This window comes from Nelumbo nucifera, chromosome 6 (genome assembly GCF_055504915.1).
Source record: "Nelumbo nucifera cultivar China Antique chromosome 6, China Antique-T2T, whole genome shotgun sequence".
NCBI lineage: Eukaryota > Viridiplantae > Streptophyta > Magnoliopsida > Proteales > Nelumbonaceae > Nelumbo > Nelumbo nucifera.
Window position 1 is genome coordinate 4,934,830 of NC_142654.1, and position 27,949 is coordinate 4,962,778.

Sequence of the window (27,949 nt, forward strand, 5' to 3'; positions counted from 1 at the left end):
AAAACAAGTTTCAACTTCTCTTTGAGGGATATATTGTTTTTTTGTCAAGGAATACTAAGATTCTGTTTTTTACTATCTTTTATTAAGGGAGCCCATTGATTAGTCCTCGGACTACTATAATTTAAATACTGCCAATGAAGCTTAAATTCTATTAACATTTTCACTGATTTAAGAAATAAGAATCATGTTCTTTGGAAAACAATCCATTTTTATGGTTGAAGGCAGTCAATCAAGCTGTGCTTTAGTCAAAAAGTTCTCAAATAAACTAGATACTACCATACTTGTAGTAGTTCTAGGACTACTGGATGTTTCTCCTTTTAGGAATAAAAAAGCCCACACACACACACAGGCCTCTCATTAAACCAAGCAATGACCTAATATCTAGCCCAAGTGATTTAGGTTTTCTGTTATCCACAAAATTACCTTGCAAGGAAAAAAAGAAGTTTGGTGGTGGTTACAGAGCTAGTTGTAATTTGTTTTCGTATTCTGTCTTCTTATGAAGCTTATGCATTAATTTCAGATACTAACCACCAACTTTGAACTAGATATCCTGAATATCCTTTTATTTGTTTGTCAACAGGGGGAGTTTATATAGGCTATTGCATCGTTCTGGTGTTCAACTTGATGAAAAGCGGCGATTGCGAATGGCCCTTGATGTGGTATGTATTGACAAGCCACTATCATAGAGAAAATTCGTTTAATTCATTTTCTGAATTATACAATTATTTACAGGCCAAGGGAATGAATTACTTGCATACAAGCCATCCTACCATTGTACATAGAGATCTGAAGTCCCCAAATCTCCTTGTTGATAAAAATTGGGTTGTGAAGGTTTGATTCTGACCAACATTTCCTTAGTTATTTATAAATTGGTAATGCAGTTGTTCTCTTTTAATAAGGTTCACCCATTATAAACAGTCTGTTGAAGCACAAGTGATATCTGATTGCATGAACTAATTATTCTGTATTTCTGACATTAGTATTTAAATTACCTCAGGAATGAAATGTTCTTTCTCACTTTAAAGTTAAAGCTTTTGTCATTTGGGGACCAAGTTCGGCTTTTTTATTTTTTGATGGTGAGAATCTGCTGATATGCTTGGTTGTGCATTTCTATAGGTCTGTGATTTCGGCCTGTCACGTTTGAAGCACAACACTTTCCTGTCTTCAAAATCTACAGCTGGAACGGTAATACTTGATACCAAAATGTGTTTTGATATATCTCTTCAGAATTTCCTGTTTTCCTGTGCTTTGCATGTACTGGAATCCCTGTTAGCATTCTCTTTTGAGTAAAACATTGACTGACATTAGTGTGATCTTTTCCTGTGCTTTGCATGATTTGACACTAGTGTTATGTTCTACTATGGACTTATATTTGACTCAGTTTATCAGTTCATATTTCTCTTTCCTTATATGTGAATGACCCCTTAGTATTTATGGAATCTTAGCTACTTGACATAGTTAGGCAAGGGAGAAGGTGCCAAAGGCAGGAGCCTTTGCCTGGGTTGGGGGGTGTTGTGGGTATAAAAGCAAAAAAAGGCATAGTTAGGCAAGGGATATATACTCTTTAGATTGTTTCCTTCATGCTTTGCTCATGTTTGAAAGGGTGGATATTCAGGGTGCAACTTGGTTCTTGTTGGGTTGGGTACTTGTTAAGTTTTCAATGGGGCCCAAAACCCTAATCCAAACCTGATGTAGTTGAAATCCTTCAAATTGAGCAACCCGACTTATGGTCCTAATGGATATAAGGCTGAAATAGCAAGAACTGAAAAGATTCTAGTGAATTCTTTGAGATCTTTATGCAGTGGAAAATTAAAATTTAATAGAATCTTGAATAACCAAGATCAGCCCATGATGGTGTACAAAACCCTAGTTTCAAAAACTAGCTAAATTGCATACCTATTTGCAGATTGATTTGCACTGAGAGAGTCTGGAAGATGTAGATTCAAAATTACAGCCTCACAATTGTTTGGCCTCTAAATCAGTCCAAACCAAGCAGCAGCAGTCCAGAGCTCCCTTTCACAATGAGGATGGCGATTCACGAAAGAAAAGGGAGAGAGAGGAGGGTTGGGGCGAACCAGGGGTTGTGCTAGCAATCCTTTGAGAGAGTAGGGTTTTAGAGAGCCATGAGAGTCTCAGATCAAACCCTAGGCTGCCCCTTCTCTTTCTTGTATAGAGTTCTCCTTTTCCTATTAGGAGTACCTATCTCGTAAGTTTTCTCCTAATCACAATCAGGTCCCCTTTAATTACAAAGAGGTGCTTGTATTAAGACTCTTCTTAGTGAGCACACCCTCATACTTTGTTTACATTTTGCCCCAGGAACTATTCAAATATCCTGTACCAAGATCAGCATGTCTCAAATTCTTAGCACACTTAAGAATACACAATCTTGACATAGATACTTCGGACTATTCATGTAAAATGCAACATTAGTAGACATGAATGACAAAATTCCCTTTTATTAATAAATGTGAATAGTACAAGAATGCCCTTCTTTAGTGTTGCACTATTGGCTATTGATTTTGGGGCATATGACTAACAAGAAAAACAGCAACCAAAGTGTATGGAGGGACACCTGAAAGAAGCAATACAGAAGCCAAACTCCCATGAGGCAATTTCTCTTGGACTACCCTTCGCATAATCTCCAGATGCAACCTAAAGTAGGAAATATCGACAAATTTTGGGGATATTGCATACCATCACCATGCATCCAATGTTTTAGAAACCTATAGACAAGAATTCTCTCATACATGACAGCTTTCAAAATGTCTTCTATCTGGTTGTTTACATTTTCATCCATTATCACATCAGCTTTTAATCTTCTTGTATGGAAACGATACAACAATTTTATTTCTTGCTTAGGAATTAGATGTTAGCTTCTATGTTTCTGCATGTTTTTTGCAGTTTCCTTGTTGATAAAAAAATGTTTTACAGTATTTATGTCTTGTTATTTGCACTGCAGCCAGAATGGATGGCACCTGAAGTTCTAAGGAATGAAAGATCCAATGAGAAGTGAGTGGAATCTTGATTATTTTTAGCACTCCCCCCCCTTCCTTTCTGTCTAATGCAAACTTCCGGACTGGACCTAGAATTGTAGGGCCCAGACCAGGCTTGGAAGAAAACCTTCTGCCTGGGCCTGGAAATTTCTGTGATGGGCCAGGACTGGCAATGCAGGCCCAGGTAGAAGTGATCAACTGTAACCCCTCCCCCCCCGTGACAGGGTGCAAGCACACATCTGTGTTCATTTAGCTCTCTGTAAATCTTCATTTCCTGATTGAAGAATCAAATTGGCCTGTTTGCAGATGTGATGTATACAGTTTTGGTGTGATATTGTGGGAATTGGCTACTCTACGAATGCCATGGAGTGGGATGAACCCTATGCAAGTTGTTGGAGCTGTAGGGTTCCAAAATAGACGCCTTGATATACCTGAAGAAGTGGACCCAGCAGTCAGGCAGATCATATGTGATTGCTGGCAGAAGTATGTTTCCAATTCCATTATATCTCCAGATAGGCATCATACTGTTGTTTGGTGTTCAGCTTTACGAGTATTCATAGTCATATATTGATAAAAAAAAGTATTCATAGTAATAGACTTAATGATGAGCTTCTCAACAATAGAATTCATGGATATTTCACCTAGATTGTATTCATCTCAATTGTTTCTTTTTTTTGTGTTCCTTGTGCAGTGAGCCAGAATTGCGGCCTTCTTTTCAGCAACTCTTGACTCCCCTCAAGCACCTGCAACGTTTGGTTGTTGAGAATCCATAGGATCCAAATCCAAATTAGAGTAGGAGAGGTGGAATGGTGCTATTGTATTTATAGTTGTGCCAAGGCTCGAAGAGCAGGTACAGCAGAAAACATGTTGCAGAATCTATTAACAAACACAGAGACAAAAAATGTAGAGGAAATAAAAAAAAAAAACGGAGAAGACTGAATTTGTGAGTTGGTTCATTCGAAGTGGGGACCACAACACAAATAAAGCCAGAACTGTCAGTCTGATGCTGTGGGGTTCCTTGAAGCAACTGCGCGAAGTGCAGTGGAGGGATGCCATGCGACAGGGAAGTAGTATGTTTATGAGTTTATCTACTCTAGTCTTTAGGTAGTGACTAGTAAACTAGGGAATAACAGTTATAGATTCAGGAAGAAAAGGAAGAAAAGAAAAAGGAGATATATATAAATATTATTTGTGTTTTCTTGGGGAGGGGTCTAGTTCATTGAAGCTTGGCAGCTTCTGAAATTGTACACATCTGACCTCTGTCCATAATTGTTGTGAAGGAAAAAGAAAGAAGCAAAAAGAATCTATGAAGAAGGAACAATATGGGAATGCACAACAGTCAACAGCACAAGGCTTGTTCTTTATTTTGCAAATGATCTCTCAAAAGTTGTCTCACTGTTACTTTTTCTTTTTTAAATTCAAAAGCACAAGATGTGTTCTGTCTGTTACTTGTGTGCGTGTGTTGTAAATCTGATTATCTTCAAACGAATACTGCATCCATAGCCATCATCACTTTGTCATCGTGGAAGCGCTTTAAGCTGGATTCCTCAGTTATTGGGATCTTCCCATCATCAAAATGAAAATAAATTGCAAGCTATGCCCTTGCCAGTGTGATCTAAGGAAAAAGAATTTTAGCTTTTCATGCTCTTAATTACCCTGATTTTAACTATAGCATTATGGCATAATTATTACAATTTAAAAGGTTCTATGTCGTGATCTTTAGGATAAAAACAACCAATTCATCACTACACCATACTCCGATTACTTTGTCATAGTCATAAGTTTTAAAGTTTAACTTGTAGACTTATCTTATGATTGGTGTAATGCTGCAACTTTGGCTGGTAAGTTTTGAGTCCTTCCGATATTGGTTTTCTAAGAATTAAGATATACATGTATGCTTTAGTTATACCATGTTCAACATTTTGTAGGTGTGTTACTAATAGTTCATAATTCATATAAAATATATTGTACATACCTAGTAAGTGGTCTTCTAAAACTTGGTTTAGTATCATTGATATATCTCTGGGGATTTATTTGAGATCCCCTGGCATATCCATGTGTGTTGATCTTTTTCAGCGAATTCATGCATAGCTTGATACGTTTCTTAGAATTGCATTTATAATGCTTTTTGAGGTTTTAATACTCTGAACTGTCACAAAAATAACTTTCAAACACCCAAACACGAGATCCATGAGAGAACTTTGAACAGTACTTGGCTCGCAAAATTCTACTAGAATTCTAGACTCCCCAAAGGCACGAAATTTAGACAGAAGACGTCATGTAAGTTTCGTCATTATAGCTTGGTTCATGAATGATGTAAGTATATAACTTTAAGCCCGAACGAACCACACAACACTTTCGGGTCCGCATTTAGAGGGACATTGAGTAGCCATCTTAGTTACTAGGTCATTGTTGTATTACAGGTTTTCCATAGTAGGATCAATCAGCTTCATGTTATGTTTATCTTAGTATGTTGTCACTCCCAATTAGGCATGAGCAAAAAAAAAAAAAAAAAAAGGAAAAACCGAATCAAACGAAATTGAACCAAAAAATCGGTTAACCAAATCGGCTGGTTCGGTGTTTTAAAAAAATCGTAGGTACTAGTTCGGTTTTGGTTAATCAATATAGAAAATCAGCGATTAATTAAACTGATCAGTATACATACATTTATATATATGTATGTATGTATGTATGTATGTTATATATATTTTATCTATATTTAATATTTTTATATATTATAAATTAATAAATATGCGTTATATATTTAAAATTTTTTATTATGTATTTGTATAATATATATTGTAAAAATAAAAAAAGCCGAAAAATTGTATTGATGGTTAACCAAACCGGTCAATCGATTAATCGATTAGTTTCAGTTACAGTTTTTTCAAAAACCGGTAGTACCAATTCAGTTACAAAAAAATGCCCACAGACTGAACCGTGGGCACCCCTACCCCCAACCAAAAGTACAATTTCGCAAAGCATCGGGCTATATCGGTCCATCTGTAAATCAAGCGCATAGAAACCCAAAGTTTTGTTCCTTTTCTTTTGTAATGGGTTGATAGGGCCCACATTGGCCTATATTGATCGATGCTCTAAATGTATTCAGTCATTAGTTTGTAATGTTCATAAGTCCACCACTATGGTATATTCTAATTACCTGTCATAATCATGTTTGTTTTGATTCTTAAGTAAATTTTCCCTTCTTAGTAGTTGTTTATCAATAAATGTTAAAATTGATTATTAAAATTTATATCTTAATGGATATTAACATAAACTATGTTGATTTTTTTTTTAAATTAAGGTATTACATATGCATTTTAATTATTTAATCATTTTTCGAAAGTTTCTAATTCTATCCCAATACCCCACACTTTATATGAATCCTTATGTTAAATAACTTATTTATAATTATATAAAATTTATATTTATTTTATCAATATATATTTTTTAGAATTTCCTAATAAAAAACCAATAATGTTGCATGAATGTAAATTTAGGGAAAATTCCACTTTAGTACCTTGAACTTTGGGGTAGTGTTAATTTAGTATCCAAACTTTCAAACATGTTACTACAGTGCCTAAACTTTCAAAAAGTGTCAAGTTGGTCCTTGCTATTAACCAATCGTCATTTATCTATTGAAAATGTCAAAACAACCCTTCAAAAGAAGACAATGTTCATTGCCTTCTACCTTGGAAGTGAACCGGTTGAGGTGTTTGAGATTTTAGACTAATGAATTCATTGTCTTCTACCTTTAGATCCAAAACACATTTTGTCTAATTATTTATTTGCTTTCAATTGTTGTTTCCCTTCATCATATTTCATGTTTTTTTTTCTCTTTGAAGATAATCGGTTCAATCTCAAGTTAGAAGACAATGAATAGTGCATTCTTTTGAAAGGTAATTTTGACATTATCAACAGATAATTGATGATCAATTAACAACAACGACCTACTTGATATTTTTTTAAAATTTAAATACTGCAGTGACACTACCCCATAATTCAGGCCTTCAGGGTAAAAGTGAAAATTTCTCGCGAATTTACCACTTAATCCGGTCCACGACTGACATCTCCCCACACGGGTCTCGGAATGGAATCTAGAGGCACGTCGCAGAGTCAACTCACCTGTTAACTCAACTCCTGTCGACTGACAGACCCGACCGTGGTATCTTAGTGGAACCGGGTGAACCTAAAATGATCAATGGAGGGTTCTTTACAGATTATAGAAACCTCCAGATCCCGACGCTCGTGGTTCCTGTGGGCCCATTTCTAGAGCTTCGTCCATCACTATTAATCGAGCAAAATAAAATAACTGTCAACTATAAAAATGAGAGGTCACAGGTTCATGAACCTAACAGGAGCTCTGGAGTCTAGAGCTTTCTTCCAACTAACAGAGAAAAGGAAAAAAAAGAGATAAAACAAATCAATTAAGAAGTTTCCAGATTCATGCAAACAAATCGAGCCGCTGCTGCTATTAATTGCTGTCCGTTGCTTCCCTCTCAAAATGAAGTCAAGCACCTCGGGATCTTCTGCTTTGCAGACTCTAAACGCCAAACCACCTCTCACAGGATTCATCTTTTGAAGGTCAGTGTCTGTATCCTTCTCCGGCTTTGTATTTAAAAGCAAACGGGTTTGAGATTGTTAAAGTATGGGTTTGTCTTGGATCCATTTTGGGTCTTCATTTCTCAAGTTGAACTTAATGTTAACGCGGGTTTGATTTCGTTTTTGATGATCTTCTCCTTTCTAGCATGTTCGGAGGTAATAGGAAGTGGGTGTTCAGTTATGGGACAATTCGTAATGAGTTTCGTTTCTGGTTACCCAGGAAGAAATTCAAGCTTATTTTAGTAAGATATCATGTTTGGATGGATCATTACCTAACGATATTCATGTCATGATGGGAAATATCTGATAATTGCCGGAACAACTGGAACTCCACAACTAGGGCATTTAGCTAAATTAGGTCGTGGATTAATGGGATTCGGGATCAAAGACTTATTTTTTTCCTTCAATAATACAATGACATTTAACATTGACAATTCGAACATTCGGATGTTACTGGTTCTATTTGATAATATAAGAGGCAGTTCGGATTAATACCCACTTTTTACATTTGTCCCTTAAAATACCCCCATTGAAAAAGATTAATACTCACTTTTGACATTTGTCAAAATATTTATCAAGTGCTCATTTAAGTGCTTACTAGATCCGGAAGAGGGTTAAACGTGGATATTGGAGTCTTGTCATTTGCTAATGGGCTATGAGAAGTTGAGAATTACTTGTGTTCAACTAAAAAAAAGGTTCTCGGTGGGAATGATAGGGCATAGTTCTCAAAATTTAGTTAGCTTCTGAAATTGTTACCCAGAGAGAAGAGTACACTAACTCTTTTTTTAGCAAGCCTGACTTGCATTTTGGATGCCTGAGAGAAACTTTGGTTGCCTACAGGAGGTTCTTCAAGTGAGCAGACACCAGAATACTAATTGAAGCCTTTGAATTTTGTATACATATATTATTGTTGGCTGCAGGACCTACCCTGTCTGAAGGTGAAGCAGAAGATTTTATTTAACAATTCCTTATGCTCTTTCCTCGTTGTTTATAGCTTTTTTTGAGTTGCTCATGGCTTTAGTAGGGATTGTTCCTACCATATTTAGTCTGTGATCTTTTACCTTGTAAAGTCGATTGCCATCATCCATGTATAATATGTATTTCTCAATCTCTGTTATCATTATTTTCCAATTGGCTTACCGGGACCCATTTACGTCATATTATGGAATGTCATGCTTGGAGTACTCGGTTGTTAAATATAGTTTCTTTTTGTCATGTGTGATGGATTCAGTTTACCAGGTATCTTTTAGAAATGCGTCCCTTTCTAATTGAAGGACGGGTTCATTGGCATGCCTCCTTGTGAATTTTTCCTTGTTGATAAATTTAGATACATTTTGTATACCCCGTGTATTGGATCATTGGATGCTATTATTATCTTTGGAATGGATCAAATTTTTCTTAGATTCTGTGGTGTCTATAGAATTGTTCTTCTATCCATTATCAAATGGTGCAACTGGATTAAGTACCACATCTGAATATTCCGAATAGTGATAAATTGGTAAATATTTTGATTATTTAATGTGGGCCTATCATACATCATTACTACGTTTATAGTTTATCATCATCATTCAATCCTTTTCCCAATTACATGGGGTCGGCTACATGATTCTGCTTCTCCGTTTGGTTCTGTTTAATGCCGTATCCATTGTTAAAGTATTGGCACTTAAAAATCATTTCTTACTACTACCCATGTCTTTTTTGGTCTACCCCTGGCCCTTCTAGCTCCTTCAACTTGCAAACAATCACTTCTTGTGGATGTTGTTGATGGTCATCTATGCATAATACCAAAGCATCTTACTCTACATTCTCTCATTTTATCACCTATTGGAGCTACTCCTAGGTCATTCTCTATAGTTATTAGCTCCAATTTTAGGACATGAAAACTGTCCTGGATGGGATTCGCATAGTACATGTTAAAAAGTAAGCAACTGTCTTAGCCTTGTGGAGTTGCTGAAGTGAAACTTTAGTAAAGTGAATTATCAGTTCTTTTTATATGTATTTGGGAGGACTGAGGTGTAAGACTTGAGGTTAAAGCTTATGCTTCATGAGTCACTACTTTGTTGAGAAAAACATAAAACTAAAATGAGAAAAATATAGAAATTATGTACAAGAGGAGCATATTCTTGTGTAGGAACGTTAGTTAATTGAATAGATTATCACATAAACAAGAACTATAAGAATATTGGGAGCTGTAGGGGAAGTCATTGCATTCTTACAAGGCATTATTTAATAATATTAAAAAGCTTGAAATGCAAACTAATATCTCTTTAAATATGTTGAAACAAAGATATGAATGCAAATACATAGGTATACATAGTACATGAACATATACATACATGCATGTACACATGCATGAGGCATCTCTAGGTGTGATGGATGTGCCTCATTCTTTCATGCATGAGCCTTGTGGTGTTTCCTTTGGGCCTCATCTCAAGGCAAGCATCAAGTTATAACTGCATAAGCCCTTTATGCTTCTTAAAACAATAGTATATGAAGTGCTAACTATGAAGATAAGGTGACCCACACGCCCCATCATTGTGTTGTAAAAACATGAGTTTCCACTCTATTAGATGCATGTTTAGGAGTTAGGTATTTGCTCTGCTACACATTGCAGTATAAGAGAATTTTTAATTTGAGTCTCCACTCTACTTAGCTTTTTATAGGATTCCTTTCCCCAGAACAGGGAAACTGATGTTTCTTATTCTCTTATCGCATAGCTTGAAAGTGCATTGTATACCACATATCTTGAATGTATCCCACACACAATATTCTAGACATGATGTAAGATGCATTTGTGAAAGAGTATAGCTCACAAGAGAAAAAAAAAAAGCATCCTTAGCATTTCTCTAATGGAAATAAATTTTACATTGATCAACTCTTCTGTATCTAAATGATTATCCATCTCAAAAACAATGCAGGTTCGGGTCTGAGTGGTTGTGAAAAAAAATGCCAATAGATTTGGACCATTTTCCTGTTTACCCCTTCCATGACCTCATATAGCTGGGACCAACATTGGTAATGGCCTTTCACTATGGTGTGGTATTCTTAGCTGCCTGCCAGATGGTTCATTCAAATATCCCAATTGGACCTTGTTGTCATAATGTGACAGAAGTCATGGAACACGATAGGACATGTGGCATGTTTTAGAATAATTGTAATTAGATGATCTGTAATGCAGTTGCCATATTTGCCTATATATGTATTCATTTTCCCTGAAATTTTTTATTTAAGCATGTCTTTGTACCTCTACCAAATAGCAAAACCTATATTTATTCCTATACCCATGTAATATATAAGACCATCAGAATGCTCCTGTTCAATGTTTTTCCATTGTTTGTATCTTCCCCCTTCCCTAATTCTCCACCCCCTTCTTTCTGTGATTGCTAATAATTAGTTTCTTCTCATATGCAGGACAACTCTTCTTGGGTAAAGAAAAGATTACCATCTTATGATATATCTGGGATAGGTCCACTTTATATTTCACTTTGGAGATTTAGTTTGGACGCCACTCCCTGTGGCGTCCACCAAAGTTTGTATAAAGCTGGATGTCCCCTAGAATTTCTGTAATGGAACTAAACGGAACCAACATTGAAGATGGTATCTCTGGCAGAATATTGCACCACGAGTTGTGGCCGCTTGATGAAGTTGATCCGAAGAAGTCAAAATTTTCATTCTGTATAGTTTGGACACCACTCCCTGTGGTCTCATGGCTTGCACCTTTTATTGGACATGTTGGTATATGCCGGGAGGATGGGACTATATTGGATTTTGCAGGGTGTAATTTTGTGAATGTAGATAATTTTGCATATGGTGCCACAGCCAGATATCTTCAACTTGACAGGGAACAGGTACACCATGAATGCAGCAGCATGCAATTCTGTTTTCTCATAATTCTTGAGATTTTCTTTCCCTTACTCTTGTCATTTTTGAAGCCATTTGGTTTAAATAATGCCTAACTTGATTTTTGTTATGAACTTATAATTAAAGGGATAAAAGTATACTTGACATATTACAACTGTGATTTGGATCATTGATTGACAATTTGGCCTTTATCTGAAAATTTTGGACAGTGCTGCTTTCCTCCAAACTTAGCTATTCATGCAAGCATGGCTACAGACACATGGAACATGGGACTGCAATTACATGGGATGATGCCCTCCGCTCAAGCATGAATCACTTTGAGCATAAATCCTATAATATATTCACTTGCAACTGCTACTCTTTTGTAGCTAACTGTCTAAACAGACTTGGTTATGGTGGATCCTTGGGGTGGAACATGGTTAATGTAGCTGCTCTGATTCTATTAAAGGGGCGGTGGGTCAATTGGATGTCAATTGCGAGGTCATTCTTCCCTTTCACTGTGGTGCTTTGCATGGGAATTCTGATGGCTGGGTGGCCATTCTTGATTGGCTTGGCATCCTTTTCTCTCCTCCTCCTTGGATGGTATCTCTGTGGCACCTATTGTGTGAGGTGTCTGATAGAATGATGAATCAGTAGTCATTGACGGAGGTTTACCTTAAAATCAAAATGGATATGATAGATCGATTTGGCATTCATGCTGCAAATGTTGAGGATGGGCAAGCAGATAGAAAGCTATTCTACCTGGAAATTGAAACATAGGTTGGAACTTGGAAGAACCAAGTAGAACCAAATGAATTTGTGCATTGTAAGATTAGAGAAGGGATAAATGAGTGGAGACGAACTTATTTTGAGCATTCTACTACACCTTTCTTTAGCTAAGAAAACGGTAAGAGTATAAAAAAAAAAAAAAAAAAAGAAAGAAAGAAAGATGAAGATGAACCCCAACCGAGAAACTTTTAATGGTCTACTCAGGGCATTTCTTGGATTGTAGATAAACAGTATCAACTTTTGAGTGGTGACAGCGCCACGGTGGGATTCAATCATGGTTTAGAAAACCGGACCGAAAACTCAGGGACTGGTCAGGTAACTGGGTCTGTTTTTTTTCAAAAACCGTTGATTTGATCAGCGACCCGCTGACCTGGGTGGTTCAATGGAATTGTTGAATTGTCGATTTGGGTAATGATTTTTTGCTGTTTTTTATTTTTTTAGATCAGAACGAGCTGTCTGTTCAAATCAGATGGTCGGGTTGTTCAACCCGAGAACTGGTCCCAGAATGGTTCCATATCCGTCTGGGTTTAAAATCTTTGGATTGAATCCCAAGTCTCTGCTGGAACAAGCATACCAACTGAGCCACCTATCAATTGGTGCCAGTTGGTTAGATAAAACAGTATTAACACCACATAAATTTGGGTATTCTTATTGCTGTTTCATATCTGTATGCTTGTAGCGCTAGTTAGCTTTAAGCTACACTACAGGAGTGAATGAGTTGGGATTGAATCCCAACGAGTTAGCTTTAAGCTACACAAATGATGCCTTAGTTAGTAGGCCTGAACAGCCTATTGCCATTGGCAACTTCCTGCAGACTTGACCAGCTCCCGGCCGAAGGGATTGGCTTGATGCATTCCAACATCTAAATAGAGCTTACCATTCATTACGTTTCAAGTTTGAATCAATTAATTATAGAAGGGTTTTTTGGGGGAAGAAAGGCGAAGTCATCTAAGGAAAGGATAAGTGAAAGCTGCCAGAGAAAAAACATGACCTTGTTGAAGGAATGGTTTACAATATTACAGGCGACCTGCCCCACCTATCCACTCCCTATGGGTCCATATGTTGCATTAGATAATAGATAATAAATCGTCTAGGGTTAAGTCTTTCTTGTCATGTCAAGCTGCACTCTCATTATATTATCAGTTATCACTTGCTGGAAAATACACCAAGAATGCATTCAGTTTTGGTCAGTGATACACATCGAGTGGTCACCTGATGACATGTCACCAAAATATTCGGGTCCTAACTAACTGACTACGGGCCATTAGATGGTTAGACGCCCTCAATCGCGCACCACCAGGATCAGCCCTACAGCTCTTGGCAGAGGATTTTCTGCTCTGTTTTTCTTTTCCATCATAAATTATAACGGCCTTGTCCGAACTACTATAAATTTACATGAGACTACTAATGAAGATCATCGACATTTTCACCTAGAATTTCTCCTTTCCACGGCTTTCTCTTCCGAGACTGTCGTCGTTCCCTGTGAGCGGTGTTCTACACTATAGCTCGGGGAAACGTATGCCTCTCTTCTCGGCAACTAGAAGAGGTCGTCAACATCTTGGTATCAGAGCTAAGAGGTCCTCTGGAACCCAGGATGAGTGAGCTTGAAGAAAGACTCAATAGCTTGGAGAAGCGGCACGATCGGACGGATGCTCTGTTAGCTTAAATCCTGGAACGACTGAACCCTCCTGCCCAGCACCAGGGAAACGGGATGCCAGAGAACAGCCGACACGATGCTTCCACGAGCAACCAGACAAGGGGCACCGAGGGGTCCAGCCAATCCAGCTATCAGCGGCGGCTTAAACTCGACATGCCTAAGTTCCAAGGATCCAATTTGGACGGATGGTTGCTACTCATACGTCAGTACCTCCACCTGAACGAGATCCCAGAAGATCAGTGGGTTGCAATATTGAGCTTGGGGTTCGAAGGCAAGGCGGTGGAGTGGTACCGGTGGTTCCTCGACTACTAGCCCGAACCCACCTGGGATCAGTATGTTACAGCTCTTGACACCCGATTTAATGGATTACAAGCTACTAACCATGCAGGAAGATTGCCGAAGGTCACTCAAACAGGGTCAGTCCAGGAGTATCAAGAGGAGTTCCAGCTATTATCGGCCAGGGTGAGAAGGCTTAACGAGGATTATCTAGTAGGTTGCTTTGTAGCAGGGTTGAAACTGGAGATCCGGGTTGGCGTGGAAAAATTTGAACCCACCAATCTGGCACGAGCCTTTGGGCTGGCGTTACTTGAAGAAAAATGTTTGAATGAAAGACACATTAACTGGGGTATGTGTCACACAGCTATTATGTATTCATTCAGTGTACACCACCCCCAGCCGATTTAAGGGTGACTCAATTGTTGGTATATTAGTTGGTTTATTCCTGATGATGCACAATCCGGCCGATCTTAGCTGTCAACGATCTTGCCTCTGAACTGAGTGGCAGGGGACCTGAAATGGAGGGAGTGAAGAAGCTCTGGGGAGAACCCGGCGTAAGGGCTCCGAAACTCAAGTTAGAGTCTTTCAAAGGCAAGATAAGCCAGATAGCGCAAAAGTTAGCATACCTCGTTCTTGGGGGTAGGAGCCTTTTATAACCACCTCGCGCACTCACTTCCAAGCTTCTGTCAGATCGGGCATGATTATTTCTGAGCTCCTGCCAGTTCGGATGTCATTTCCTTTGGCCGGACAAAACCGCCACTGCTCCTTTTGTTGGAGCCGTCTCTGCGGCTAGTAACGACGGTGGCAGGTGGCGGTAGCAGGAGGCCGTTTGAAGTGCGGTTGTCAGGCGTCAGATCCCAAATCAGTCAGGTGCGCCGCCCTTGGATACGAACGTCCTTGGTGTCAGGTACGTTTGGTCAGCCTGGTGTTTCGGAAGCGAAGTGCTGGAGTGGCGAGTGACATGTCTTGAGTTCGGTTTGGGGAGTGTTCCGAGCTGCCATGGGCCAGCTCGGGTCACAGCTTTGTGAGGCTTAGGACCCGAGATAGTTTGTGCTCCTTGCAGGGAGCTCGGGTTCTCAGTAGGGAGCTCGGGTTCTTAATACGGAGCTCGGACTCCCAGTAGGGAGCTCAGACTCTTGGTAGGGAGCTCGGGCTCCTAGTAGAGAGTCCGGTCTGGTGGAGTTCGGGCTCAGTAGTGAGCTTGGACTTCGTTACTTTCGGTGCTCGTTTTGGGCGCTCTACTATCCCGAGTTGCTTGCTTTTGCCACGTGTCGGGTGATTGCGAGGTCGGGCCAAATTTCCCTTCATCAATTGCCCCCCACTCCCGGCGACAAGGGTCCTGTCTTGGCGCGGGGAGTTCGTAAGGTAGCAGGAGGGTTTTGGTCCGTACTGAGGGCGCTTGCTTTAATTTGATTTTCAAAAAAGGGCGCGCGTTTGAGAGACGTGATGGTAGCCGTTCGGGAGTCGTGCTGCAAATGCTTTTATTGTGAGGAGACGTGCGCCGACACCCTATCAGTTTCGAGAAGATGCGTGCTGACGCCCGTCCTCTGACAGGACGTGTGCGACGCCTCGTCAGTTTCGGAAAGACGTGCGCTGGTTGGCTTCGGAAGGCGTGCGGTTTAGCGCGGCTGTGGACCGTTGGATTGGCTTCGATCTGGGGTGTCGCTTTCCGGCTGCTGTGGATATAAATAGCGCGGGGGGGGGGGGGGGGGGGGGGGGGGCCGTCCTCGTTACTGTACCTCTTGCGCTCGCGCCTAAGTTTCAGTTCGCGTCCAGGCTCTTCAGTTCGCGTCCCAGGTTCTTTGCTTGTTCAAGCTTTCGTGGTCCACTTCAGTCTTCTTCCCGGGTGAGTGCTCTTGGAATCCCGTTCCATTCCCTGATGTCTAGTTCGGAGGGTTCAGACAGTTCAAGCGGGTTTCATGCAGGTTCTACGAACCAATTTGCGTCCCCCGGTAGTTCAAGTGAGCCCGATGTCGGTCCTGAGGAAGGGGTTGAACCTGCAGGCCGAGGTGCCTCGGATAGGTCGGCGTCCACCTCCCGTCGTGGCCGGGCTTTAGATCAGTTCGGCCCTTCGACTATGACGCCTGAGGGACTTCAATCCCTCATAGACTACTACAACTTGCCCGGGGAGCACGCCTACTTCATCCCTACGGGTAGCTTCCCTTGGGAACGGTCCTGATGAGATCGTGATTTTCCGGGAGCAGCTTGCTGCGGGGCTGCGACTGCCTTTTCATCCTCTTCTCGTCGAGGTTCTAAACCACTTCGGTGTGACGGTCAGCCAGCTTCACCCGAACTCCATTAGGAATTTAGTGGGGACGATCTCCTTATTCTGTGACGAGAACTTTCCTTTGGATCTGGAGATTTTCTCCTCTATTTTAATGCTGAAAAAGCAAGCGGGTCCCCTTCCTGGGCGTAGGCGGGCATACTACCTGTCTCCTCGCCCAAGCTTCAAGCTCTTACACAGACTCCCTAATAAGGTTCCGGCGTGGAAGCGGGACTATTTCGGGGTGCGAAGTGCGCTGGGGTGGCCGTTTCAGACCGGCTGGGGGATGGTCGCTCCCGACTCCGGCGTCACACTTGATAAGGAGACGGCGAAGGGCCTCCGGCAATGGGCGCGGCTTGGGCTGGAGTGTCAACGGTATCTGACGGAGGCCAAGCTTATTGCTGCTGGCCTGAGTTCGGGTAGGTTCTTCCCCTAGCGATCCTGTCTTGCTCTTCTTTTACTTGTTTTACTGATGCCGAATCTCCTTTTCGTAGGTACGATGGACTCTCGAGGGACCCGAGGTGGGCACTTGTTTCAGGGCATGAAGAGGAGAAAACGGGTGGCTAAGCAAGCTCGCGTCGAACCACCCCAGGATGCGGAGCCCGAGGTGCCGGACTACCCGGCGGAGGATCAGCCTATGGAGCCCGAGATGGTCCCTCCTATGCAAGAGCCGGCGGGGGCTCCTTATGCCGAAACCACTCACACAGGAGCTCCTGCTTACTCCGAGTCTGCCCATACGCGAGCTGGGCCGTTGGGCTCGGAGGCCCCGGGGGACTTCAGGAGTGTGCTGTCGCCTATTCACGCTCTTCAACGGAGTAAGGAGGCCATGTTTCCCGAGGAAGTCGCGGCGTGGACCGAGCTCCCTCTGCACCAAGTGGCCTGCCGTGCTGTTACTCATGCCATGGTGGTAAGTGCTCCCTTTAGAGTTCTTCGGCCTTAATTCTTCTATTCGTTCTTTTGATCCCTTGTTTCCCTTTGATAGGTGAACTCTTCTATTCACGCCTTGGCGAACCAGGTGGAGAGGTGCTCGAGGCAGGCGCGAGCTGCCGAGGAGGCTGCTCGAGCTGCCGAGGAGGCTGCTCGTGCTGCCAAGGAGGCTGCTCGCCTCGCGCGGTCTAGGCAGGTGAGGTCTCAGAGAGATGCTGAGGCCATGGGAGTGGTGGTGAAGCATATGGCGGAATTGAAGCTGGACCTGCAGCATCAGGTCGAGTATCTTCAAGAGGATATCAGGGAGAGGACTCAGATCTTCTCTCAAGGCATCGAAGACGCGAAGAAAAAAGCTGTCAGTGATTATATTGCTTCACCGGATTTCGATGATCTGATGGTGGACTCCTATAGGAGGGGTTTCAAACTAAGCCGGTGGATGATCTGGAATACGTACCCTGAGCTCGATACTAGCGCCATATCCACTTCGCGCATTACTCAAGAGATGGACAATGCTGCGGATGCCGAACCGGACTCCGAGGGGGAGGCAGGTCCTTCGGGTGTTGTCGAAGTGGCTTCTGATAATGATGAAGTAGCCCCCGACTTGTAAAAGATGAAGTGACTTTTGCTCTCTTTTTTTTTTTGAATGTACACCTTTATCTGAAATGGAATGGCTTTTTTGTTTAAGTGCTAGTTGTCCTGTCTTCGAGCTACGTTTTTTGCCGAACTGACCATTTCGGTCCTTTAGTTCGTTTTTTACCTCGGCTTCGGGGTACTTGCCTTGGTGGTTTATAGGTAGTATCTTCTTAAGTTGACGACGTTCCATGCTCGGGGTATTTGTTTTCCTTCTAGGGTTTCGAGCTCGTATGCCCCCCCACCGAGTGCTTTCTTTACTCTGTAGGGTCCTTCCTAGTTTGGTCCAAGTTTCCCTACGCCGGGTTCGGGCACCATGACCTTACGGAGAACCAGGTCGCCGACGCGGAAGTTCCTCTTCTTTACTCGCGCATTATAATACCGAGCTACCTTTTGCTGGTAGGCCACAGTTCGGATGTGCGCGAGGTCTCTCACTTCGTCCAGTAGGTCGAGGTTGGTGCGTAACTCGCCCTCGTTTGTCTGTTCGTCGTATGCTTCTAGTCGCAGCGTAGGTACTTCGATTTCCGCTGGGATCACCGCCTCGGTGCCGTAGGTGAGGTTAAAGGGGGTCTCTCCTATGGCGGTCTTTTCCGTGGTTCGGTGAGCCCACAAGACACTTGGTAGCTCGTCCGCCCACAACCCTTTAGCTCGGTCTAGTCGTGCTTTCAGTCCGCGGAGGATGGCTCTGTTCATTACTTCTATTTGGCCATTTGCCTGCGGGTGTGCGACCGACGTGAAGTTCTGACTAATTCCCATACTTTGGCACCATTCTTGGAACTTGATATCTTCGAACTGTTTGCCGTTGTCGGAGATCAGTACCCGAGGTAGCCCGAAGCGACATACAATGTTCTTCCAAAAGAAGTTCTGTATGTTTCGGGTTGTAACTATTGCTAGGGGTTCAGCTTCTATCCACTTTGTGAAGTAATCTACTGCCACCACTAGGAATTTTCTCCCGCCTGTCGCGGGTGGGAATGGCCCCAGGAGGTCGATGCCCCATTGGGCGAAGGGCCATGGGCTGGTGAGGTATTTGAGGTCGGCAGTGGGCTGATGGTGGATGTTGGCATGTTTCTGACACTTGTCGCATTTTCTGACAAGCTCGATTGCCTCTGTCTTCATCATTAGCCAGTAGTATCCTTGTCGAAGTGCTTTTTGGGCGAGGGCTCTGCCCCCTAGGTGTCCGCCGCACAAGCCTTCATGAGTGTCGCGGAGTACCAACCTGGCGCAAGCATCGCAGGTAGGGGAGCGTGTAGGATCGCCGGTACAACCGTTCGTCTATCATGACGTATTTGGCTGTTTGGCGCTGCACCCTCTTGGCTGCGTTGCGGTCCGCGGGGAGGGTTCCGTCTAGCAGGAAGCTCGCGAGTGGGTCGATCCAGCTCAGTTCTGCTTCAGTGACGTGAGCGACCTCTTCTGCCCCACCGAGAATGCTGGGCCGAGGTAAGTCCTCTACGTACACAGTTCTCCTGGCGTTGTGGCTCGTGCTAGCTGGTCGGGACAGGGCGTCGGCCTCAGCATTTTTTGACCTCGGGATTTGCTTGATAAAGTGTGACTGGAAGTTGAGCAGAGCCTCCTTTACTTTTTGCCAAATATGCAATCATTGTGAGCTCGCGCGCTTCGTATTCGCCTGTAACTTGGTTGACCACGAGCTGGGAATCACTGCAGATAACCATGTGCTTTGCTCCAACCTTGTGCGCTAGGTTTAGCCTGGATATCAGTGCCTCGTACTCCGTCTCGTTGTTGGATGCCGCGAACTCAAAGCGTAGTGCGTATTCCAGCTTTGTTCCGCTCGGGCCGCATAGCACTATTCCAGCCCCGCTGCCTTGTTGGTTCGAGGAGCCATCTACGTGAAGGATCCAGGGCTCCTCATCCCAGTTCGCGCTTGGTCTAACCAGGAGGGATGCTACACTGGCTGCTACTTCACGGGGTTCGGACTTGTTTGGCTTGGGAGCTCCGAGCTCGCCCGAACTGGGGATCTCGGGCTCGATCGGCTTGGGGGCTTCGAGGCTAAACGTGCATTCTGCGATAAAATCTGCCAAGGCTTGGGCCTTAATGGCAGTTCTTGGCTTGTACTGGAGATCGTACTCGCTGAGTTCGATGGCCCACTTCGTCAGTCGGCCGGAAACCTCGGGTTTGTGTAAAACTTGTCTCAGAGGTTTGTCGGTCAGGACGATGACAGTGTGAGCCTGGAAGTACGGGCGGAGTTTCCGTGCTGCTATCACCAGTGCATACGCTAGCTTTTCTATCTGCGGGTACCTTGTCTCTGCTCCCTGCAAGATTTTACTAACATAATATATGGGTCGTTGGACCCGGTCTGCTTCCTTTACTAGTACCGAACTAACCACCTCGTCGCTAGCCGAGAGGTACAGTTCTAAGACTTCGCCTTCCTCGGGCCGAGCTAAGGTTGGCACACTGGCGAGGTAACCTTTTAGCTCATCAAACGCGAGCTGGCAGTCTTGGGTCCACTCGAACCCTTTGCCTTTGATTGCTTTGAAGAAGGGTAGGTAGCGATCTGCCGACTTGGACATGAAGCAGCTTAGAGCGGCCATGCGGCCGTTTAGCCACTGAACTTCTTTTACTTTCCGAGGCGGTCTCATATCTAGGATGGCTTTTATCTTGTCCGGGTTGGCCTCGATACCGCGCCGATTGACAACGTAGCCTAGGAATTTGCCCGAGGTGACGCCAAAGACACATTTGTTGGGGTTCAATTTCATGCTAAACTGACGCAAGATTTGGAAGACAGAGTCCAAGTCTTTTATTAGTTCTTGTGAAAACCGTGTCTTGACGACCATGTCGTCTACATAACACTCTATCTTTGTGCCAATCAGGGGCCGAAACAGCCTATTTACAAGTCTTTGGAAGGTCGCCCCGGCATTTTTTAACCCGAAGGGCATGACCTTGTAACAGTACAGACCGAACTCGGTTATGAAGCTGGTTTTTTCCTCGTCAGACTGGTCCATCCGGATTCGGTTGTAGCCTGAGTAGGCATCCAGGAAGCTTAGCAATTCATGTCCCGAGGTCGCGTTCACTAGGCGGTCGATCCTGGGAAGGGGGAAGCAGTCTTTCGGGCAAGCTCGGTTCAGGTCGGTGTAGTCAACGCACATGCGCCACTTGCCGTTTGCCTTTTTCACCAGCACAGGATTGGCCACCCAGCTCGGGTAATGGGCTTCCCTTATGAAGTTTGCTGCGAGGAGCTTCTTGACTTCCTCGTCGACCGCCTTCCAGCGCTCTGGGGCTAAGTTCCGTTTCTTCTGTCTAACGGGTCTGACTAAAGGGTCAGTGTTAAGTTTGTGAGTTATAAGGCCAGGGTCAATACTGGGCATATCGCCCGTGGACCATGCAAAAATATCTAAATTTCGAAGTAAAAAACTTACCAGTTCGGTCCGTAGGGGTTCTTTGACGGAAGCATCGATCTGGAGTGTGCGAGCTGGGTCCGTAGGCGAGGTTGGAATCGCGACTGTTTCCTCTGTGGGCGAGGCTCGGTCTTCGCCTTGTTCTGCGGGCCGCTCCAAATCGAGGTCGCCGGCTGCTTTGGTCTTTCCCTTTAGGGCGGCAACGTAGCACTTGCGGGACTCGAGCTGGTCGCCCCGCGCTACCCCCACACCGAAGTCCGTAGGGAACTTCATGGCCAAATAGTAGGTGGAGACCACCGCTCGTAGGATATGCGTGATTGGCCGCCCTATTATGGCTTTGTATGGGGAGGGGGTCGCGACCACCAGGAAGTCGTGGTTGAGTCTGACCGCGAAAGACCACGTGCCGACTTCCACGGGTATCGTTATTTTTCTGAGGGGTCTGACTTCCTCTCCGCTGAAGCCCACCAGGGGAGTGTTTGCGGGTTTTAGTTCGCTCCTCGGCAGCTGTAGCCGATCAAACGCTGATTTGAAGAGGATGTCCGCCGAGCTGCCCGAATCTACGAGTACGCGTCTGACCTCGAAGTCGCTGATCCTTAGTTTAATGACAAGCGCGTCATCGTGGGGGTAGCGAACTCCTCGCGCGTCGTCTTCCGTGAAGAGGATTGGCTCTTCGGTCTTTGGCCTTTTCGGAGGGTTCTGCTGCTCGAGGACCGCATCGCTAACTGAAGTCCGGGCTGCTGCCGAGGTACACCCCGCTACCACCGAACCTCCCACAATTACATGGATGGTTCCCCGAATTGGCCTCTCTACCGAAGGCTGTCGCTGCAACAGTTCGGCAGGCCTGCTGCTAGATTCGGGGGCGTCCTTTTCGTGCTCGCCCGGCCGATCTGCTTTATTGTTATTATTGTTGTGTTGTACAAAGTTTCTCAAGTATCCGCGACGGATGAGCTCCTCTATTTCGTCTCGGAGGTTATTGCACTGCTCGGTACTGTGACCATGGTCCCTATGGAAACTACAATACAAATTCTTGTTTCTTTAGTTCGAATTTCCCTTTAGGCGAGGTGGCCATTTCACGTACGGGGCGTCCTTGATCGTCATTAAGATCTCGGTCCGCCTTGTGTTCAGTGACGTGTAATCCGTCCGAACTGGTAGGGGAGTTCGGAATGACTGGTTCAGTTTTGGGTCCCGGGCCGAGGTTTCCGGCCGACTGAGTTAGAGGGCTCGCCGTCCCTCTTTCTTTTCTCATTTCCGCCCTCGGTTTGTTGGTTAATCTCTTCGTCCTCATGAACTTGTTTGCGAGCTTGAGAAATTCGGCCACGGTCGCGGGCTGGTTAGCTACCATGTGCCATTTGAACTCTTTGTGCGTCACCCCTCTTTTTGTTGCCGCGAGCTGCACCGTTTGCTGGTGACAAAGTGTGCAGTGAAGACTTGCACGAACTGAGCCCAGCACTTTATCGACCCGGGGGCCAGGTTCCTGTACCAAGTGCGGGCTACTTTCCTAAGGGTGGTGGTGAAAGCCACGCACATGCATGATTCGCTGGCTCTGGCGAGGTGCATTTGGGACTGGAAAGCGTCAACGTGGTTGTTGGGGTCGAAGGACCCGTCATACTTGTCTAGAGGTGGGAGCTTGAAATCTCTGGGCAAGGGGACTGCCAGGAGTTCTGACGCGAGGGGGGAAGGAACTGAGAGAAGTGGGGAAACTCATACCTCGTCCGAGCTCGTCTCGCCTTTGCCTCTGAGTTCTGACAGGACACGGGTGGCGGTTCGTCGACTTCGCCGGCGCCTTCGCTGTTGAGTGGGCCTTGTGCTGGCGCTACTGGCCTCCGTGTTGCCGAGTTCGATGGGCCCGGAATGCTGGTAGTCCACTGCTGCCAGTGCGCTGAATCGGTTTTCCGTGAGTGGGAACTCCGGTTTGGAGCCCCGAGGTGCCGATCTCGCGGGCGAGGTTCCCGACCCGCCTGCGAGCTGCGAGGCGGGGATGACTTTTCTCTCTCTCCGGCCTGGGGACGAGGCCTGGCTGTTTGGGGGGTTCTGGGGCCTGGAGGCCTTTCCTTGGTGGGGGCGCCCATCCTGCGGAGAGGCCTTGACCGGTTTCGGAGCAGGGTGGCGAGGTGGAAGTAGTGGTTGGTTCGGTGGCAGTTGGAGGAACTGCTGTTGATAGTGATACTGGGAGAGGTTGTGCAACACTTGGTGCTGGTGAAGCTGGTGTTGTTGGAACTGTTGCATATGGGCTTGCATTGCCCGCATGCACTGCATCAGGTCGTCCAACCGGTTTTGGCTAGCTGCCAGGGGAACGGTGGTTGGTTCAGCGAAGGTAGTCTCGATGGGGAGAGGAAAGGGGATGTTTGCGGCATGAAGGTTTACAGGCGCCACTGCTTGTGGCGTATTCAGATTGGGAATTCCGTCCACCGAGAGGGGGATGGTGAACTGCGCAACACACACCACGGGAACTTGAGGCTGTTCCCCGGTGGTGTTTGTCTCTGTGCCGCGTCCGGCATTGCTGGAAGAGGCCATGAGTGTTGAGTTTTTCAAAGAAGAAGAAAGGGGTATGAAAGTTTGGAGGGAGGCCTTTTGAAGCTTTCCCACAGACGGCGCCAATTGATGATGCACAATCCGGCTGATCTTAGCTGTCAACGATCTTGCCTTTGAACTGAGTGGCAGGGGACCTGAAACGGAGGGAGTGAAGAAGCTCCGGGGAGAACCCGGCGTAAGGGCTCCGAAGCTCAAGTTAGAGTCTTTCAAAGGCAAGATAAGCCAGATAGCGCAAAAGTTAGCATACCTCGTTCTTGGGGGGTAGGAGCCTTTTATAACCACCTCGCGCACTCACTTCCAGGCTTCTATCAGATCGGGCATGATTATTTCTGAGCTCCTGCCAGTTCGGATGTCATTTCCTCTGGCCGGACAGAACCGCCACTGCTCCTTTTGTTGGAGCCGTCTCTGCGGCTAGTAACGACGGTGGCAGGTGGCGGTAGCAGGAGGCTGTTTGAAGTGCGGCTGTCAGGCATCAGATCCCAAATCAGTCAGGTGCGCCGCCCTTGGATACGGACGTCCTTGGTGTCAGGTACGTTTGGTCAGCCTGGTGTTTCAGAAGCGAAGTGCTGGAGTGGTGAGCGAGATGTCTTGAGTTCGGTTTGGGGAGTGTTCCGAGCTGCCATGGGCCAGCTCGGGTCACAGCTTTGTGAGGCTTGGGACCCAAGATAGTTCGTGCTCCTTGCAGGGAGCTCGGGTTCTCAGTAGGGAGCTCGGGTTCTTAATAGGGAGTTCGGACTCCCAGTAGGGAGCTCGAACTCTTGGTAGGGAGCTCGGGCTCCTAGTAGAGAGTCCGGTCTGGTGGAGTTCGGGCTCAGTAGTGAGCTTGGACTTCGTTACTTTCGGTGCTCGTTTTGGGCGCTCTGCTGTCCCGAGTTGCTTGCTTTTGCCACGTGTCGGGTGATTGCGAGGTCGGGCCAAATTTCCCTTCATCAATTCCGGTAAACACCGATTTGATTTCCGCAACTATCGACTTCGAAGATAAGGGGTTATTAGTATGGTGCCTATCATCAAATACTAAATAAATAAATAATCGGAGAAATACGGATACACACGATGCAGAATTCTGAATTCCAGCCCCCCTTACAACTAGCCCTCTCCCCTATAAACCACATCCTACCCGTGAATTTGGCATCAATTCACAGTTAGGATGCATTCCCCCTGTATTTTGGACCTATTAAATTCTGAACTGGGCTGATTGGTCTAACCCTCAATGTTTTCAACTCATTATTGACCCTGCCAATCAAAACACTGACTTGATCACATTTTTACCATCACATTTTTACCAGTTTGGGTCGAATCTCCAATCTATTTATTGACTCGTCTAACCCATTTGGTGTTTTTTTTTCAACAGAATAACTCCAAACTGGGTTTTAAAACACTCATCACCCTAACACCCACATTAATGACACCACTGTTGGAGATGGTTCCATCAACATTCACCTTCATGATGTCATTTACACTCTCCATATTTGTATTTATACTCTTTCTGAACTGAGTTTTGGTGTTTTAATCCGCCCTATATCCTACTTTGATAGTCAAAATTCAAGATGTTAGCTTGAATAAAAATTCTGACTAGACCTATTCACAGGTCAGGCCCTACCACTTATTAGCAAAAATGTCCAAACCGGAGTTTGAACCTGGTTTGATTATTAAGGCTATTCTTGAGCCTGAGTCCAGACCTAGTTCTATCTTCTATCTTCTATCTTGAAGATAGAAGATATTATTAATATATTTTTTATATTTATAATATTATCGGGCCAGGCCCATTTAAAAGTCCAAGCCCAATGGGCTATTTGGTCAATGAACAGGTGTAATTATGACTGACGGTTGATGTTAAACAATTAACTTGTTAAAAAAGAAAAACCAAAAAAGGCTTGGTATGTTGCTTCCTTATATGCCATACATTAAAATGACATAATGTCAAATTAAGGAAATGTAGTCTTTTTTACACAAATTTTCTATGACTTTTTTTTTTGTTGTATTCGTATATATTTTTATTCAATCAATTATGGATTGGCTGGGGTGGTATGTATTGTGACCACAAAAATGTGGTGCACCTTCCAAGTTACTGGGCCCACTATGATGTATTTGAAATGGTAAATTTTTAGAACTTACCAAATTTTTTTGATAATGTTCTATATTAGTGTGATGTGTTTCAAAGCATTGGAACTTGAAATATAAATATTTTTTATCAAAATATCAAAACAATGTTTATTGAGTGTTGGAGTGTTTTAGAACACTACGAGATTTTGATGTGTTTCAAAATCTGTGATATCAGAACCAATTTCAGTTGGTTTCCAGAACGTGCAAAGGCTTAAAAGAAATGCATATTTGCAGTGGCATGTTTTGAGACTAATCTAAATGGGCAATGGGCACAGTACCGAGCACAACCTAAACCGTTGATTTGCACGCAGATGGAAAAGTGATTGCATTTCCTATATGTCAGTTTTGATGATGATAGACTTTGGCCCTGTTCGACGCCTCTGATCTCTTAACGATGAAGTGATTTCGTACCACTTTCACCGCTAAATTCGGTGGCTCTTAACAATGAAATCTAATTATAGCTAAAGTACAAATGACTCAGGTCATTTTTTTAATACATTTTACCCATATTGTCCCTCTCATGCTCAATTAACTTATAACATCTCATATGAAGACCCATCGGACCCACCACCAATATTTTATTTTCCCCATAATACTATTATAATGTAATATTATAATATACCATAATATTTATATTATATTATTATTATAATAATAGTTCATTAATTATATTATTCATTATCGTCTTATAGTGCTATTAATAATTACTTATATTAATTATTATAACTAATTATTTAGAATATTATTTACCAATAATAATATTACAATGAAACAAATAATTACTTATATTAAATAGTATTATAAATTATGAACAGTAATAATATAATATTCATAATATTATAATAATCAATTAATAATAATAATAATTAATTGTTAGTAATAAATATTAATTATTAATAATAAGTATTTAGTAATTAATCATAAAAATAAATATTTATTAATTAGTGATTAATAATTAATATTAGGTAATATTTATTATAATAATTTTTAATATTGTTTCTTTATTGAAATATATAGATAAATAAAAATTCTCTTATATAGGGTTAAATTGGACATTTGACATTTTTCAGAATTCAGAAAAATATTCTCTACATTCAGAGTTCAAACAAATAGGCCCTTTGACACTTAACACTTGATGTTTCTTACTTTCTACCTGAAATGCTTTAGGTTGATTTAGAGTGGCAAGAGATATGTGTTGTATCATCACATATGAGACAAAAATAAAACATCACATATGAGAGTCACTTCAGCTTATAAAATATACAACCCACCAAGGTATATCTTAATTTCTCTCTCTACAACAATTGGAAGAACTCACTCGCTTGGTTTCTATGTGTTTGATTCCCTTTCCACTCCTCGTAATTGCCACATAGGCACTTTAGCTTGAGATATGTGTTTCGAGTAGTTGGTGTGGAACATTATGAGCACCATATTGTTTTTTTGTGAGAATGACGGTTCAGCCCAGGGTTAGAATTTTTATGCCCAAAGTACAATGGGGTGGGTGTCAGCTCGGAATTGATGTTAATTTATGGGCAGGCATTGATGTATAGAATGGGCAATAATATTAATAAATATACTATAATTGAATTCTATAATTTAAGTTCAATTAAAAAGCATGTAATACCAAACACACTTTAGAATGAGCTACACAAGACGGGAGTAGCTTGACATGCTAAAAGAAACTATGATACGAGATCACATCAGCACCCTGCTAGGTTCACCCCACATGCACATCTTAGCATGCATTGAGAACATCTCGCATACTTGTCATTGGAAGATGTTCCCAATCATGGGTGGAGACAAGAATTTTTTATAAGGGGGACCAAAACTTATCGATGGGCCATAGGGGGGGTCAACCATCAAGTGGAAAGTGGGGGGAGGTAAGAAACTAGCATGAAAAAATTTATTATGCATGGATATTTCTGGACCATAGGGGGGGCCATGGCTCCCCTAGGTCCCCCCTTGGCTACGCCCCTGTTCCCAATAC

General features: G+C 43.5%; 2 protein-coding genes and 1 pseudogene across 4 annotated transcripts in view; all 3 read left to right on the top strand.

Moving 5' to 3' along the window:
- LOC104586609 (serine/threonine-protein kinase EDR1-like) overlaps positions 1-4,647 on the top strand; it is a 29,914-nt gene extending 25,267 nt beyond the window's left edge. Inside the window, exons 8-14 of one of the 2 annotated variants that reach the window (XR_733481.3) lie at positions 581-659; positions 733-831; positions 1,117-1,185; positions 2,960-3,009; positions 3,300-3,476; positions 3,685-3,843; positions 4,274-4,647. Coding sequence is in view for 1 of the 2 variants with exons in the window: in XM_010243895.3 (XP_010242197.1) it covers positions 581-659; positions 733-831; positions 1,117-1,185; positions 2,960-3,009; positions 3,300-3,476; positions 3,685-3,766 (556 nt within the window). In the remaining variant the exon portion in view is untranslated. Of the gene's footprint in view, positions 1-580; positions 660-732; positions 832-1,116; positions 1,186-2,959; positions 3,010-3,299; positions 3,477-3,684; positions 4,065-4,273 lie in introns of those variants that run through there. The other variant, XM_010243895.3, reaches the window with a different exon arrangement.
- A 2,689-nt stretch (positions 4,648-7,336) lies between these two features.
- Positions 7,337-12,310, top strand: LOC104586608 (protein REVERSION-TO-ETHYLENE SENSITIVITY1-like; annotated as a pseudogene). The gene is made up of 4 exons (XR_016077274.1): positions 7,337-7,577; positions 8,436-8,533; positions 11,007-11,443; positions 11,666-12,310. The product of XR_016077274.1 is annotated as a protein REVERSION-TO-ETHYLENE SENSITIVITY1-like (transcript).
- A 220-nt stretch (positions 12,311-12,530) lies between these two features.
- On the top strand, positions 12,531-26,016 carry LOC148790568 (uncharacterized). Its single transcript, XM_088889475.1, has 3 exons — positions 12,531-16,839; positions 16,915-17,327; positions 17,403-26,016. Exons 1-3 carry the CDS (start codon positions 16,536-16,538, stop codon positions 17,952-17,954), a joined length of 1,269 nt encoding a protein of 422 aa, XP_088745601.1. The 5' UTR covers positions 12,531-16,535; the 3' UTR covers positions 17,955-26,016.
- Positions 26,017-27,949: the final 1,933 nt, after the last annotated feature.

Bases quoted from the DNA above. Each gene is read 5' to 3' on its own strand.
- LOC148790568 (XM_088889475.1), top strand. From the start codon at position 16,536: ATGCTGAAAAAGCAAGCGGGTCCCCTTCCTGGGCGTAGGCGGGCATAC. The intron at 16,840-16,914 runs GTAGGTTCTTCC...TCCTTTTCGTAG, and splicing joins TGCTGCTGGCCTGAGTTCGG to GTACGATGGACTCTCGAGGG. The intron at 17,328-17,402 runs GTAAGTGCTCCC...TCCCTTTGATAG, and splicing joins CTGTTACTCATGCCATGGTG to GTGAACTCTTCTATTCACGC.